Source organism: Thalassophryne amazonica, chromosome 11 (genome assembly GCF_902500255.1).
Source record: "Thalassophryne amazonica chromosome 11, fThaAma1.1, whole genome shotgun sequence".
In the NCBI taxonomy this organism is placed as follows: Eukaryota; Metazoa; Chordata; class Actinopteri; order Batrachoidiformes; family Batrachoididae; genus Thalassophryne; species Thalassophryne amazonica.
In genome coordinates, this window is record NC_047113.1 from 52,639,129 (window position 1) to 52,653,416 (window position 14,288).

Genomic DNA, 14,288 nt, shown 5'->3' on the forward strand with positions numbered 1-14,288 from the left:
TACCTTTCAGCATTGATGGTGCCATCACAGATGTGTAAGTTGCCCATGCCATGGGCAAAACACACCCCCATACCATCACAGATGCTGGCTTTTGAACTTTGTGCTGGTAACAATCTGGTTGGTCTTTTTCCTCTTTTGTCCAGAGGACATGATGTCCATGATTTCCAAAAACAATTTAAAATGTGGACTCATCAAACCACAGCACACTTTTCCACTTTGCGTCTGTCCTTTTCAAATGAGCTTGGGCCCAGAGAAGGCGGTGGCATTTCTGGATGTTGTTGATGTATGGCTTTTGCTTTGCATGGTAGAATTTTAACTTGCATTTGTAGATGTAGCGATGAACTGTGTTAACTGATAATGGTTTTCTGAAGTGTTCCTGAGCCCACGTAGTAAGATCCTTTTTTAATGCAGTGCTGCCTGAGGGATCAAAGGTCACGGGCATTCAATGTTGGTTTTCAACAAGTAGCTCACGTGTAGAAAGTTCTCCACATTCTCTGAATCTTCTTATTATATTGTGGACTGCAGATGATGGAATCCCTAAATTCCTTGCAATTGAACATTGAGAAACATTGTTCTTAAACTGTTGGACAATTTTTCACGCAGTTGTTCACAAAGTGGTGATCCTCGCCCCATCTTTGCTTGTGAATGGCTGAGCCTTTTGGCTCCTTTTACACCCAATTATGACACTCACAATTAGTGTCTTCAGTTCGCAGCTTTGCTGCAGACCAATGACTGATGATGATGATGATGATGATGATGATGATGATGATGATGATGATGATGATGATGATGATGATGATGATGATGATGATATCCAGCACAAGCAGAGGATGCGCATTTTGGAAACCCAACTACTGTATGTAAGGTGTATCTGAAAATTGCTCAGTAAAAATAACAGTTGAAACTATGTGCTTGACTTTGGAATTGTTTTTTATCTATCTATAGTACAACCACTTTCTTCTGCTCAATCTAAGACCAGCACACCAGTGCAAGCACAGAGAAGCATAAGTACATTTGGTATTTAAACGCTGTCTGGTCTGTCAGCCACATGGCTCATTTTTGTTGCCTTTGCCAATTTTTCAACTTCACAACTTCAAAATAGTGCACCCACCCAATAGTGTATCCCACCAACAAGCATGACCATTGTCTTTTTTGTCTTTCATTTGGATGGAACCAAATGCCTTATACGAAACATTTGTAGTAAAATGTACAAAAGGTAATGCACAATAATGTGTATATGACCCATGTATTCATCAGGTGGCAGTCTGTGACAACATGATCAAAAAAAAGTTGACATTATGAACAAAAAATAAAACAGGGATGGGCAGAGGGAGTCATCTTATTCTTGTTATTTTTGTTATTCTAACGCTAAACCTAACCCTAAATATAACTATAACCCTAATGCTAACCATCAGGTCTGAACAGTTATTGTAAGATGCACATACATATGTATTTATGGGATTATGCACAAGGTATTGTGCATAATGTTTCGTAACATATCATACAAACCATTTCACAAGAATATGTACGAGGTCTGTTAGAAAAGTATCTGACCTTTTTATTTTTTACAAAAGCTGATGGATTTGAATTACTTGTGCTTGCATGAGCCAACCTTGAACCTTTGTGCGCATGCGTGAATTTTTTCACGCCTGTCGATTGCGTCATTTGCTTGTAGGCAGCCTTTGTGTGAGGATGGGTGTAGTCTCTCATTGGATTTTCATTGCAAGGAAAATGGCTGAACGACTGGAGCAGCACGACTGCATCAAATTTTGCCAGAAACTGGGCGACAGCCAGGTGGAAACCATTCGGAAGATTCAGATGGCTTTCAGTGATGATCCTTTGGGCATCACACAGATTAAGAAGCGGTACAACCGGTTTAAAGACGTCCGCACAATGGTGGAGAGCGAGCCACGCTCCGGTCGGCCATCAACATGCTGAAATGACCAGATCATTTCCAAAGTAAATGCTGTGGTGATGCGTGACTGTCATGTGAATATCCGAGAAATTGCTGAAGAGGTGGACATCAGCACTTTTTCAGTACATTCCACTGTGACAGAAGATATGGCCATAAAAAGAGTGGCGGCGAAATTCATGCCGAAGCTGACGACGGAGCAAAAGCAACTCCATGTTGAAGTCTCACAGGACATTCTGGACTCCGAAAAATGAAGCCCACCTCTTCCACCATTCGGAAGATTCAGACGGCTTTCGGTGGCTTTTCAGTCGTGTGACTATCCGAGAAATTGTGGAAGAGGTGGGCATGTCACAGCATGTCCTGTGAGACTTCTACACGAAGGTGCTTTTGCTCCACCGTTAGCAGCTTCGTGCCAATTTCACCGCCACTCTTTTCATGGCCAAATCTTCTGTCACAGTGGAATGTACCGAAAAAGTGCTGATGTCCATCTCTTCCGCAATTTCTCAGATAGTCACACGACGGTCCCGCATCACCACAGCATTCACTTTGGAAATGATCTGGTCATTTCAGCATGTTGATGGCTGACCGGAGCGTGGCTCGCTCTCCACCATTGTGCGGCCGTCTTTAAACCAGTTGTACCGCTCCTTAATCTGTGTGACGCCCAAAGCATCATCACCAAAAGCTGTCTGAATAATCTGAATGGTTTCCACCTCGCTGTCACCCAGTTTCTGGCAAAATTAGATGCAGTCACGCTGCTCCAGTTGTTCTGCCATTTTCCTTGCAATGAAAATCCGACAAGAGACTATACACCGTCCTCACACAAAGGCTGCTTACCAGCAAATTACGCAATCGACAGGCGTGAAAAAATTCACGCATGCGCACGAAGGTTCAAGGTTGGCTCATGCAAGCACATGTGATTCAAATCCATCAGGTTTTTGCAAAAAATAAAAAGGTTGGATACTTTTCTAACAGACCTCGTATAACTGAGCTATTTAGAATTTGCATCAAGATGATGCAAACGTATTTAATGTGAGCTCTACCCTGGATAATTACTCATCAAAATTCAAAAAGATTTGCCAAAGAACAACACAGACATTTACAATTCTGAAATTGTGCATGTTGCAAAATCTACCAAGAGTATCTTCTTGCCACAGAAATGAAAGCTTATAAGTTCTCAATACAAATTCAAGAAATAAGTGCAAAAACCAAGATACTGTATGCCTTATCAAATACAAAGCTACATTTAATGCTGCATTGCTCAGCGTGCATTATTATTACATTATTGTATTGTAAGCAGTAAGACTACAAACACAGTGTTGTTAAAATTCCATCATTATCTGAAATCAGCAGAGGTATGTGCTGTTTGAATGCCCCTCTCCTTCCTCCATTTATTTCTGTTGCCTTTATCCTTCTGTCTTTCACATGCACTTTAGGGTCAGCACCACACCAAATCACATTTGTCTGCTCTATTAACATCGCAGTCTTAAAGCAACATATCATCACAGTCTGGCGCTTGGTCTAACTGTAATTGAAAAGGCCCAAGGGGAATTCTCGGGTTGTGTGCGGGGCCCCCTAACCCCCTACACCCTGCATCCATCATTGTACCCTCAGGCCCTGGGGTGCTCTTGTAATGCATAAAGTTAACAGCGAGATAGCCCTGCAACACACATCCTTGAGCCCAGCTCTCTCAAATGTTGCCTCTTGGATCCTCAGTATGGCTATAGGAGTAATAAACCTCACCTAAAAACAAGTTTTTTTGCATCATGTCGAGTATATGTGTTAAGCTACCGGGTACATACCAAAGCTGTAAACCCAAGAGCGTGAACACACCCATGTTCAGCAAATGGATGGACTTCAGTAGGGATGTGATCAGAAACAGAATCCTTCCGTCAGATGTCGAGTTCACAGGCTTGATTACACAGCTGCCTTGCAATGCATACTGCAACACATAAAATTAAACACTCGCGATTGCTCACTGCTGTGAAAAATCCTGGACCATGATCAGTGTGATCCTTTTTAAGGTCCACCTCAAACAGCAGAGATTTGAGAAATCACCCCAAAAAAAAAGTATTCAAACGCACTCTCTCGCAACAGAACCAATTTGGTGCTAATGAATGTGATCATTTTGAGAGACAAGAAAAAACACACCAAGCATTTAGGGTCTCTTTGTGCTTTGTTTGAAACATGAAGGTGTTCGTGCTCTTTCAGCACAACGATCAAAGACGTCTTAACGTTTTCTAAATGCATTCTGTAGAATGTGAATCATTAAACGCAGCTGTACAAAACGTAACCAATAATTTCTTAAAGGCATTATTGAGCTTTTAAGGAGCTCAGATAAGGATAAAGATGTCAATTCCTGCTCCAATGTGGAGGTTTATGCACGTTCATCTGGCTGCTTATCATACGTGAACGCAACCACGTGCCTGTGCCAAAATGTGGCGGGTGTGGGTGTGGAGGTGGGGACAGGCACATTAACGCTCAAACTGGTTGATCTCTGCTGGCAAAGGTCTGAAGGAGGTCTCTCTTAAAAGGACGGTGTTGCATCTTGAGCTTGCAAAATCCGAAAGATCTTCAAAGGTCTGCTCACGCCAAGCAACCTACTCTAACTCCCATAACACCTTGGTAGCATGAATTTTAAAAGATGTGGATTTTTAAAAGTGCATTTCTTTTGCTTTTGCTGTGCACAAGGAACTACAAAGCCACACATGATAACCTTGCTCTTTTGGAAAAGGGAATCACGGATAATCATGTGGTGCTCAATGGAGATACTATATTAAAGTCTTCATAAATTCTTTGTCATCATAAAGTGTCTAAATTGTTGGTTACACAAGGCCACAGATACTTTTTTAATACAAGAACTATCCACAGGGGTAAACTGCAATGTATCACAAGATAACTGCACATTAGATAAGAAAGTAGGTGTCACCGTTCACTCTGTCCTACTGCATATCATGCATTCAGCCATAACTCCATCTCTGCTGCAACAATAGCCAGAAGGCTGAGTGTGTGAGGGGATTAGACTGAAGATGACAGTGCAGCAACCAGAGGGCAGAGTGAAAAGGAGCCTATTTAATAAGCCCATGTGCAGGCTGGATGACACAGCTCCATGTGTGTGTGTGTGTTTGGGGATGTGGATGGGGGGGATTCTAAAATTAGATAAATGCAGTGCAGATGAAGATGAGGGAGAATCTAAAAAATCAGCCCGCGTCAATCCAAAAGCTGAGCCACTGGCACTCTGCTGTCTTTGTCACCATTGTGTAGTTTGCACATCACTCGACACAAACCTACCTCAGTGCACGTTGAACATAAATGATTGTCTTACATAAAACCAGCTTCTGATGGTGTATTTGTTTAAGCCTATTAACTACCAAGCTGTCAAATTTGCGCAGGATAAACCGATTACCTTATTATGCTCTCTGCTGCTCTTCTGCTTGCAATATTTACCTAGAGTCCATCTATTGTTCGTTATTGTGCATTGTAATGTTTGGATGCCAAACCACTCAGCAGCTGTGTATTCTTGCTAAAAAAAAAAATTTAAGAGTGAAATGGATGCAGCTGTGCAGAGCAGACTGAAGCACAGCTCCATCCAAAAGATATTTGTGTCAGACTACATGCATCTGGTAAAGCAAACCTACTTAAGCACACAGGCAGAGATTAGGGAGCCATCGTGAAGGAGCCACAGAGGCTGAACACAGCCAGGAGCTGCAGGGGCACAAACAGCTGAGAAACAATACGACCTGGCCAAAGCAGGGAGGTGGCACAGAGCACGAGACGGGGAGAGGAAAAAAAAAAGTCAACATCACACCGGCTTGATCTGGGATTATGAAGAAACCGAAGATCCAATTAAAATCACACATCACCGTCCTCGCCACTATACTGTCAGTCAGAGTCAACCGCAGCAGCTCAGACAAAGCGGCCTTATGCCGGAGCAGCGCGGTGTACGTTACGCAAGATGACATACATGATGATGCATAAAACCAAAAAACCAGGAGCGACAAAGCAGCCCACCCTCTGTTACACAGCTGGGGCTCATCCCCAACAATGCCGGGGTGCCAAACGCCAGTTTAATGAATCACAAGATGAAACTATTTTATTTACATTATGTCGACGTACACGCCATATACCCTGTCCAAAACGGAGCATACTGCTTGTTGCTAGGCAGAGAGCGCTCAAGTAAAAATGGCGGCCGACAAGTGGCACACTGGGAAGCGGAGGCCTAGTCGATTGTGATTGCTGGAGTGGGGGGGGGAGGGCGTGGCAGGGTTCAACGATATAGAATATCATCCCATTTGGTCAGAAGAACGATATCACACTGTATATTTGTCGAAATTCACCAACGTAGTCTGGCACAAGCTTCCCCTGCACAAAAAACTGGAAAAGGTGATTTCTTTTAAAGACGCACAGATAAGCGTTTGAGCACATCATCTTTGATCACTTCTGTTATGTTTTTCTGTGGTGAGGTTTACTATTTTAAGACAAAGAAGAGAAAAAGGCTGCAATATGTAGCACTTACACTCAGAAGACAAGCACGGAAAGAAAAATGTTAAGACTTCGTTTAATCCAAAAAACAAAAACAAAACAAAAAATATATGCTGGTGTGATTTGACGCTATTGAAAAACTTTCCAAAATTTCAGTTGTGTTAATGTGTATGGATCAAAGGCAACCCACTTCACCTCAATTTATGAGAAGAAAGAAGCATGTCACCATTAAAAACTCATATAGCAAGCATTTTAAAGGATTTATCGCAAGCCATATCAGAGTTCTTACCCAAAACTCAACAAAAAAAAAAGCTCATTGTCCTGACATTTCCAGGTGCTCTTCTAATGCTTGCTGGCTGAGCAAAAATCAAGAAGAAGGCAGTTTCACTTGACAGCTATAACAGTTAGGTTACAAAAACTGGAATTATAGCTGGTGTTCAGAGAGTGAGGCCTCTTAAAAACTTGAAAGAAATAAATCTGAATCCTACTACAGTCACTCTCAGAGGAATCTGTTAAAAACACTACCAAAAATATGCACAACTTTCCCCAAAGATGCATTCCCATGAGTTTGATGTGCAGCATATACAGTTTAACAAATTAAAAGTAGGAATAAACAGACTCACCTCATCTGTGATACACTGTGGAAATATTCCACTGTGAACATCCTAAAGTTAAATGCACACCTTCTAGGTTTTGTATTATATCTGTTCCCATTTAAAGTACTCCAGATGTGTTGAGAAACATTATTTGCTTGTATTTTGTCTTATGTAGTTTCATGCAAGTGGACATAATGTGGTGCTGAGGCCCAACTTCGATGATGGTTAATTAACCCAAATGTGGAAGCTCCTGCAAGGGAAAATGCATTAATACAAAATGATTTTGAGTATTATTAGCAACATTTCTGAGTACAAAACTTAAAAGGAAATCTGAATTTATACTATATGCATCTCAATTATTTCATTTTATTTTTTGTAACCAAATTTGTGTATGATTGTGCATCATCATCTGTATATATAGTAATAAAATTTTAACTTTCATACACATAGAGGCAAATGTAAATGTTATGAACAGCTGAGGATTTGTATATTTTTGTTACCCTATTTTGCAGTGTGTGTTTATATATATATGTAGCACGATGTAGCAATGCACCATTAAATAAACACTATAGTGTCATTTAAATTTAAATTATTATTTGCCAATTACTGGCTCTTTGTTCTTCTATGAAGGCAGAACAGATATAATCACTGACAGATGATATAGGGTATGTAAACTAAATATGAGCAATGTGATACTAATAACTATTCAGAGATTAATTTTATCTTTGCACCAGGATTAGCACTGAAGCTGAATTCAAGCTCTGCAAAATGGAAAAGTCAAGATTTAAAAAAAAAAAAACGTTTTTTCTGATATAATGAGGTGCTTGTTGAAATTTGCATTCCAGAAAACAGAAAAAGCAAATGAAAAGCATACTTGCCAGCGGAGCCACAACTTAGACAAAGTGAAGCAAAAACATCACCAATAGTGTAAAGTAAAAATATCTTTTGAAACAAGTCAAAGTCCATTTCCAAACCAGATATGGAACACAATTTGTCTGCTTTTGTGAGTGGATGGTGAAATCCAAACTCGTAAAACAGCATCTGATTTAAAGTGGGAGACCAGTTTCAATGCTAAAATATGATGTCATTTAAAAAACAGATGAATAAAGTTAGTTTGAAAAATATCATCTGGATCCAATCGGAATTGAGTGCAGCTTGTTGTAAAGAGATTATTTATTTATTTACTTATTTATTATGTTTGATTGAGAGGACACAATTACCAGCCGGGGCTCACGCAAAAGGGGCAAATATTCTTGACAAATCTGAAGTCGCTCAGCTAAATTAAAAAACGCACTTTTATTCGCAATTGTTCAACTTTACTGTTTTTAACGTGCCAGACTTTCGGATTAATATCATATTAGACTGGTTTTACCTGCACTTTTTTTTTTTTTTTTTTTTTTTTTTTTTTTGCTTTTCCATTTTTCTCGAACTGAAAACCAGTAATAATGACTTTTTTGCGAGACAGGCGGGGGGGGGGGGGGGGGGTGTCACTGGCATGAAAATGCGCAGATTGTGTGTCACCATACGCGCCCGATCAAAGAGAAGAGACACTTTAATAAAATATACAATGCATTATTAATTACACTGTATGCTAATTGAACGTGTTTAATTGTATATCACGAACACTGTGGTTTATTTTCACACTGACTTTGCACAAACATGTGAAATATACATTTAATACAATAAAAAATAGGGGGAAAAATATTAAAATAAAAAAATAAAGTATAAAAGTTGTGTAAATCCTACTGAGCACAGCAGTATTTTAATTACGGACAAATAAAGCTCCAGGCCAATGAAACAGGCTTGTTAACGTCCCCAAATTAAACTTAAAAAGAAAGAAAGAAAGAAAAAAAGGTCTGATATTTATTTAATTTTGCCACAAAAACATGAATAATTTTCATATTTATACCTACATTCAGCTAAGATCCCCACACTTATACAGGGCTACATTCAGAAAAATCTTTCAGTTCCATTAAAAACACTCATTTTTTATTGTTAATTCTGTATTACTTATAGATATTTGTTATAATGCTACATGTTTCGCCCATTTCGATCCAAAGCGCACAGGCCACCGCAGCAAACAGATAGAGATTTGGTTTTACATTCCAACAATAACTGCACAGAACATTTTTTTTTTTAAACACACAGACACGTGGCTACAGAAACGAGTAGGTCCAGAAGGTTGGAAGTCAGATTGTCGGGATGTTATTACACTGCTTTGTTGGGAAGGAGTCCACTCCGCTGTGGCATGTGTACCATCCGTTGACGAGACTTTTCTGAAAGGAGGGGGCGGAGGAGAAGGTCCGTGCGCTCTGGGCAAAAGTGTGACCCGCCTGTCCGCAGGGGTACTGAGAAGACTGGGACCTGTAACTGCTCCTCTGCACCAACAAAGGCTCCAAGAGGGGCTGCGACATGTGTGCGCAGTACTCCGAACTGCTGTCAAACGTGTGATGGAAAAGTGACCTCGGGGTGGACTTGTCCCGACTCTCTGGGGACAGGGGGGCATCATCGTGAGTGGAGCTCTGGGGCTGAGTGGGGCTGATCTGGGCCCCGGTTGATCTGGACTCGGCCGCGTTCTCGCCGACGGGACGCGCGTCCCCGTCTTTGGCGTGCACCTGGGCCTTGCTGCTGCAGTGGAGCTTCATGTGCTTGCGCAGGGAGCTCGGGTGGGTGTAGCACTTGTCGCAGCCCCTGACTTTGCACGTGTAGGGTTTGTCGCTGGAGTGCACGTGAGAGTGCTTCTTTCTGTCGCTGCTGTTCGCGAACCTCCGGTTGCAGCCCTCGAAATCGCATTTAAACGGTTTCTCACCTGAAGAGAGAAATGAGGGCGTGTTACTCATGTCCGTGCACGTGCGTCAAAAGTATACATCCAGAATGCACTCCACACAGAAGTGTCGCGATTTTACAACCTTTCAACAAAAGAAATTGAAGCATTTTTACTGGATAAAGCCTTTTTTTTTTTTTACTTTTTGCGCCATGCGCTTGGCAACAAGGGCGTAAATGGATCCATAAATCAGATGACTTCATTTGACTAGGTGGAACTTGCACAATTATTAAAAAATTATCATAAATTAAAGGAATGATTGTGATCAATAATGCAAATTATGCACGACAGTGCAATCAGGTGCGTGCAAATCCTTACGGGCGGACAATCAGCAAAACCTGAAAATCGGGGCTTATAAATATAATAATTTTAAACATCTGAATACGATTAATTAGTTAATTAATCGTATTAATGGCTGCTTTCTCATAAATACAATTGGGAAAAACTAAGATATTTTTCATTTGTGTGAAAATACCGCTTGCACGTCATTAAGTGTCATTTTGTCTTGCTTTGATTTAATTAAAAAAGCAAATGGAAGCACAAAATAGTATTTTCGTTTGTTTATTTTATTTTGTCAGGGTTCGTTCATTCTATTTTTCAATCCAAAATCATTTAGAATTGTGAGATGTTGCATTCCCTATTTATGAAGGTAATTAAAAAGATAATGTTCAGCAAAAGCTGTTTAATTAAAAATTCTGGAAAAAAAACCCTTGAATAAGTCAAAGGAGCGTAATTTCATCACTTCGTGGGGCCTGCAAAAGCTATATAAATATCACAAGGATAATTTATTTTAATGCATTTTCACGCATGTTCCGTTTGTATTCTGGCTTATTTCCTGTCCTGGCTGAAATATTGCGTTTATATACCCATTTTAATTATTTATTTCCCTCTAACTCACTACGTGATGCGCTGTGCTGCTGTTTTGCGCAGCAGATGAAGCCCTGGGAGGCAGAGGCAACGTAACGGTTACGTCACAACTCTCCGGTGTCCCAGCATTTATTTATTCATTTTACTGAATGAAGTGAGAGAGGCACCCGAACGGCTGCAGGCCTGCAGACTACAATCGCTTGGAACTATAGTTTACTATACTGGCCATCTGTGAAAACCTGTCCAAAACAAGTGACGGCCGAAAAAACACAGCAGTAAAATGAATACATGTGTAACAAAATTTAAGAAATAATTATTGCATAATTTAAATAATAATAATTACATAATTAAAATAATAATAATACCTTAAAATGATCATGCATAATTAAACAGTTTTAACAATAGTATTGGAATATTTTAAAACTGTAAAATTTAAGTAAAGGTTATTGTTATTATTTATTAATCTGACTGTATTATTTATTCTTTATTATTATTATTGTTATTATTATTATTATTATTATCATTATTATTATTATTATTGTTGTTTTGTTGTTGCTGCTTTTGTTGTATGGTAAACTAACCTGTGTGAGTCCTCTTGTGGATCTTTAGATTTTCTGATCTCGCAAACACTTTCTCACAGCCGTGAAAGGGGCAGGGAAACGGTTTTTCCCCCGTGTGCACCCTGACGTGGTTCACCAGTTTGTATTTGGCCTTAAAAGGCTTCCTGTCCCTCGCACAGTTCTCCCAGTGACACACATATTCGGAGGGATCGGGTCCTCCGACATGCTCCACTGTCACATGAGTGACAAGTTCATACATGCTCCCGAATGCTCTGGAGCAAGGCACCTTCCCGGCCCCCTCTTGGCCGTCGCTCCACTTGCACACCAGCTCGTGTTTGACTGTTTGTTTTGGGCACCTGAGGAACGCGTCGCCTCCTCCGCGCTGCTGAAACGCCATGTTCAGCGGATTGTACAGATCCAGGAACTGCGTAACGAGCTGCTGCTGCTGCTGCTGATAATGATGATGATGATGATGATGATGATGATGCTGGTTGTTCCCTTTCGGGTGGACGGCTTGCCCGTAAGGGTGAGTCCGGGTAAGAAGGTCGCCCGGTAAACCCAGCGTCATTTGACTGCCCAGATCGCGCTTTGCTGCTTCGGCGGAGCCGTGGGCCTGCTCCTGGTAGCTGCTGAAAAAAGCTTGGCTTCTGTTGTCTCTGCAGCCGGGAAGGTCCCGGTACCTTCCGATCCCGCCATGTTGGTTTGCTCTTGATGCCAGCTGATGATCAGTGACGGGTGGCATGCCGGCTCCAGGGAGGGTGGCTCCAATGAAAATGCCCCTAGGGCTGCTGTGGTATCCAGAGTCTGCAAAAGTGGGAACCGAATGGTCAACATATGCACTGGACCTCGTCTCGGGGTAGTCTCGCAAATTGTGCGAGGGGCAGAGTTTTAAGGAACTGCCAGTGGGGTGTCCCATGTGCTCTCCTGCCAAAGGTGGCAGCACCACGCTGGGTTCAGTATTGCTCTCCCCGGGGTTGACGCAAGAGAGAGGGCAGCCACTGAACCTCGACAGGCTTGTCATGTTTTTTGGTTGTGAGCGTCTAAAAAACCAGTGCAGCATACACCTAGAAAATATCATCTGCATGTGAAATTCTTGGCAGTGAACTTCGCAAAAGTATGCACCTGCAGACTCGGTTTGGTTCGAGTTGGTGTGAGTCCCATGCCGCTCACTTTGCCCTCTTGATTTGTGGCAATAACCGTGGTAGTCAAAAAAATGCTTCGAAACAGGCCATGGTGCAATATAAAAGCACAGCAGGCGAAACCTGCTTTTAAAAAGGGAGCTTTGGGATTGGTTGGAATGCGCGGTGATTGACAGGCGCTGGGTTTGTTTTAAAAGGGACACGCAGGCGTTCGCCGCACGACTCCGCTTTCAAATATGGCAGAGAAAACGCTTTGAAACGTGCCGCATTACTCCCAAATATTGGTGCCTTTTTAACTCCAGTCTTCTCATAAGACTCCTTCTCCAAATCTGTGTCAAATGCACACAGGGTAACACTAATCATCTGATAATACATAAATAAATAAATAAATAAAATCAAGTGATAAAGCAAAGCAAAGCACAATCTCCTTTTATTTATCCGGAAATCTTGCCAAAAAATGTGCCACTCTGCACTGCAGCAATAATAGAGAGACTTGCATTGTGTGTCTAGGCCACGTACTGTCAGGACACATTCTGAGTGAGACAAAAGCGGAAAAAAAAATGCAGCAAACTAATTAAAATAATTAAATCACTTATATGGGATCAAAACTCATTTCGGTTTGGGTGAATTTGCTCAAAAGTGTAATGTGCATGCTTTTTCATAAAGTCAAGTGTGGCAAAGCAACAAGTAGACCAACTGCTCAACACAACATAAACATTTATATTTTATTAGAAATCCTCTCCAACGTCTTAAAAAAAATAAAAGAAGCAAACTTTAATTAGGAGTAACTTTAATATTTTCCTATGCACTGCACATTAATTAATATCATCCAAAAGTACAGGTAAAATGTGGAGCGATGTATCAAAATGAAATATAACGAAATATGCAGCATGCAGCTGTGTGCTCCACTGCTCATATAAGAAACAGATAATATGGCTCTGGGGTCCCATAAGGACACTGCACCTTCAAGCTTTGCACACTCCTCCACTGAAGCACATATTTCTGCACGTGTCCTCATTTGCAAGACTCTGCAGCTGCCCAGCTCCTACTTATAGAAGAGTTCACTTCTGAATATTAAAAAAAAAGTTTTAAACTGTTTATTTTAAGCCTGCACGCTGCATGAGCTCTATAGGCTGGGGCTTTAAGATTTAAAGGGGTCATATTCAAGAAGCTAATATAAGTTATCAGATGTTCTAAAAGTTGCATATTAAAATTTGTACCCAATAATTGAAAATAAATACCACAATGATGATGCATCCTAAAAATTAAAGAAAAAGTCTGCAAGAAAGAACAAGCAGTTAGTTGCTTGCCGCATCGGTTGCTAGAGACCTCGGAAGGAAACAACCCCAGGACCAGCGATTTTGGAACCACTACACAAAACTTATGAAAAATGGTGAAAAATCTCCTGTTCTTTTTTTTTTATTTATTTCTAATGTAATTTCTAACACTGAACGCTGTGTACTCGTCAACCTGTCTTAAAGTCCACTGCAGAAAACACGCGAATTCCACAATATAGTGGCTCAGAGATCATATTGATACCGGTGTTACCGAAGTCATTTGAGAGATTTTCCATAGATGGTATATATACTGGATAAAGCCTGCATGACGACACCCGTAGAGACCCGGAGCAGACAACAAAAAGCCCATATATGGGGATCCCCATGTTGGCACCCCTGACTTGGGCTACATTACAACGAACCCATAAATGGGTAAAGAGGTGGAGTGTAGGGGAGTGTGGGGGACAAAAGAAGCTTGAACACTCCCATCTTCAAGGCCTAACCAGCTGCTAACAGGCTAACCTCAGTTCAGGTGTTTATCAAATCATATTTTTGGGGACTGCATGGTGGTTCTCACAACAGTTTTCTTTGGTGTGGGCATTAAAAGTTATAAACTGATTATTTTCTCATTACT

The 14,288-nt window shown here is 41.0% G+C and overlaps 1 protein-coding gene across 3 annotated transcripts in view; it reads right to left on the reverse strand.

The window, feature by feature from the left end:
- Window positions 1-14,288, reverse strand: part of zic6 (zic family member 6) — a 42,325-nt gene that overhangs the window by 22,339 nt on the left and 5,698 nt on the right. For 2 of the 3 annotated variants that reach the window (XR_004563615.1, XR_004563614.1), the window contains one exon: window positions 9,734-9,796. Coding sequence is in view for 1 of the 3 variants with exons in the window: in XM_034181674.1 (XP_034037565.1) it covers window positions 9,177-9,796; window positions 11,260-12,322 (1,683 nt within the window). In the remaining 2 variants the exon portion in view is untranslated. Of the gene's footprint in view, window positions 1-5,241; window positions 5,245-9,131; window positions 9,797-11,259; window positions 12,693-14,288 lie in introns of those variants that run through there. The other variant, XM_034181674.1, reaches the window with a different exon arrangement.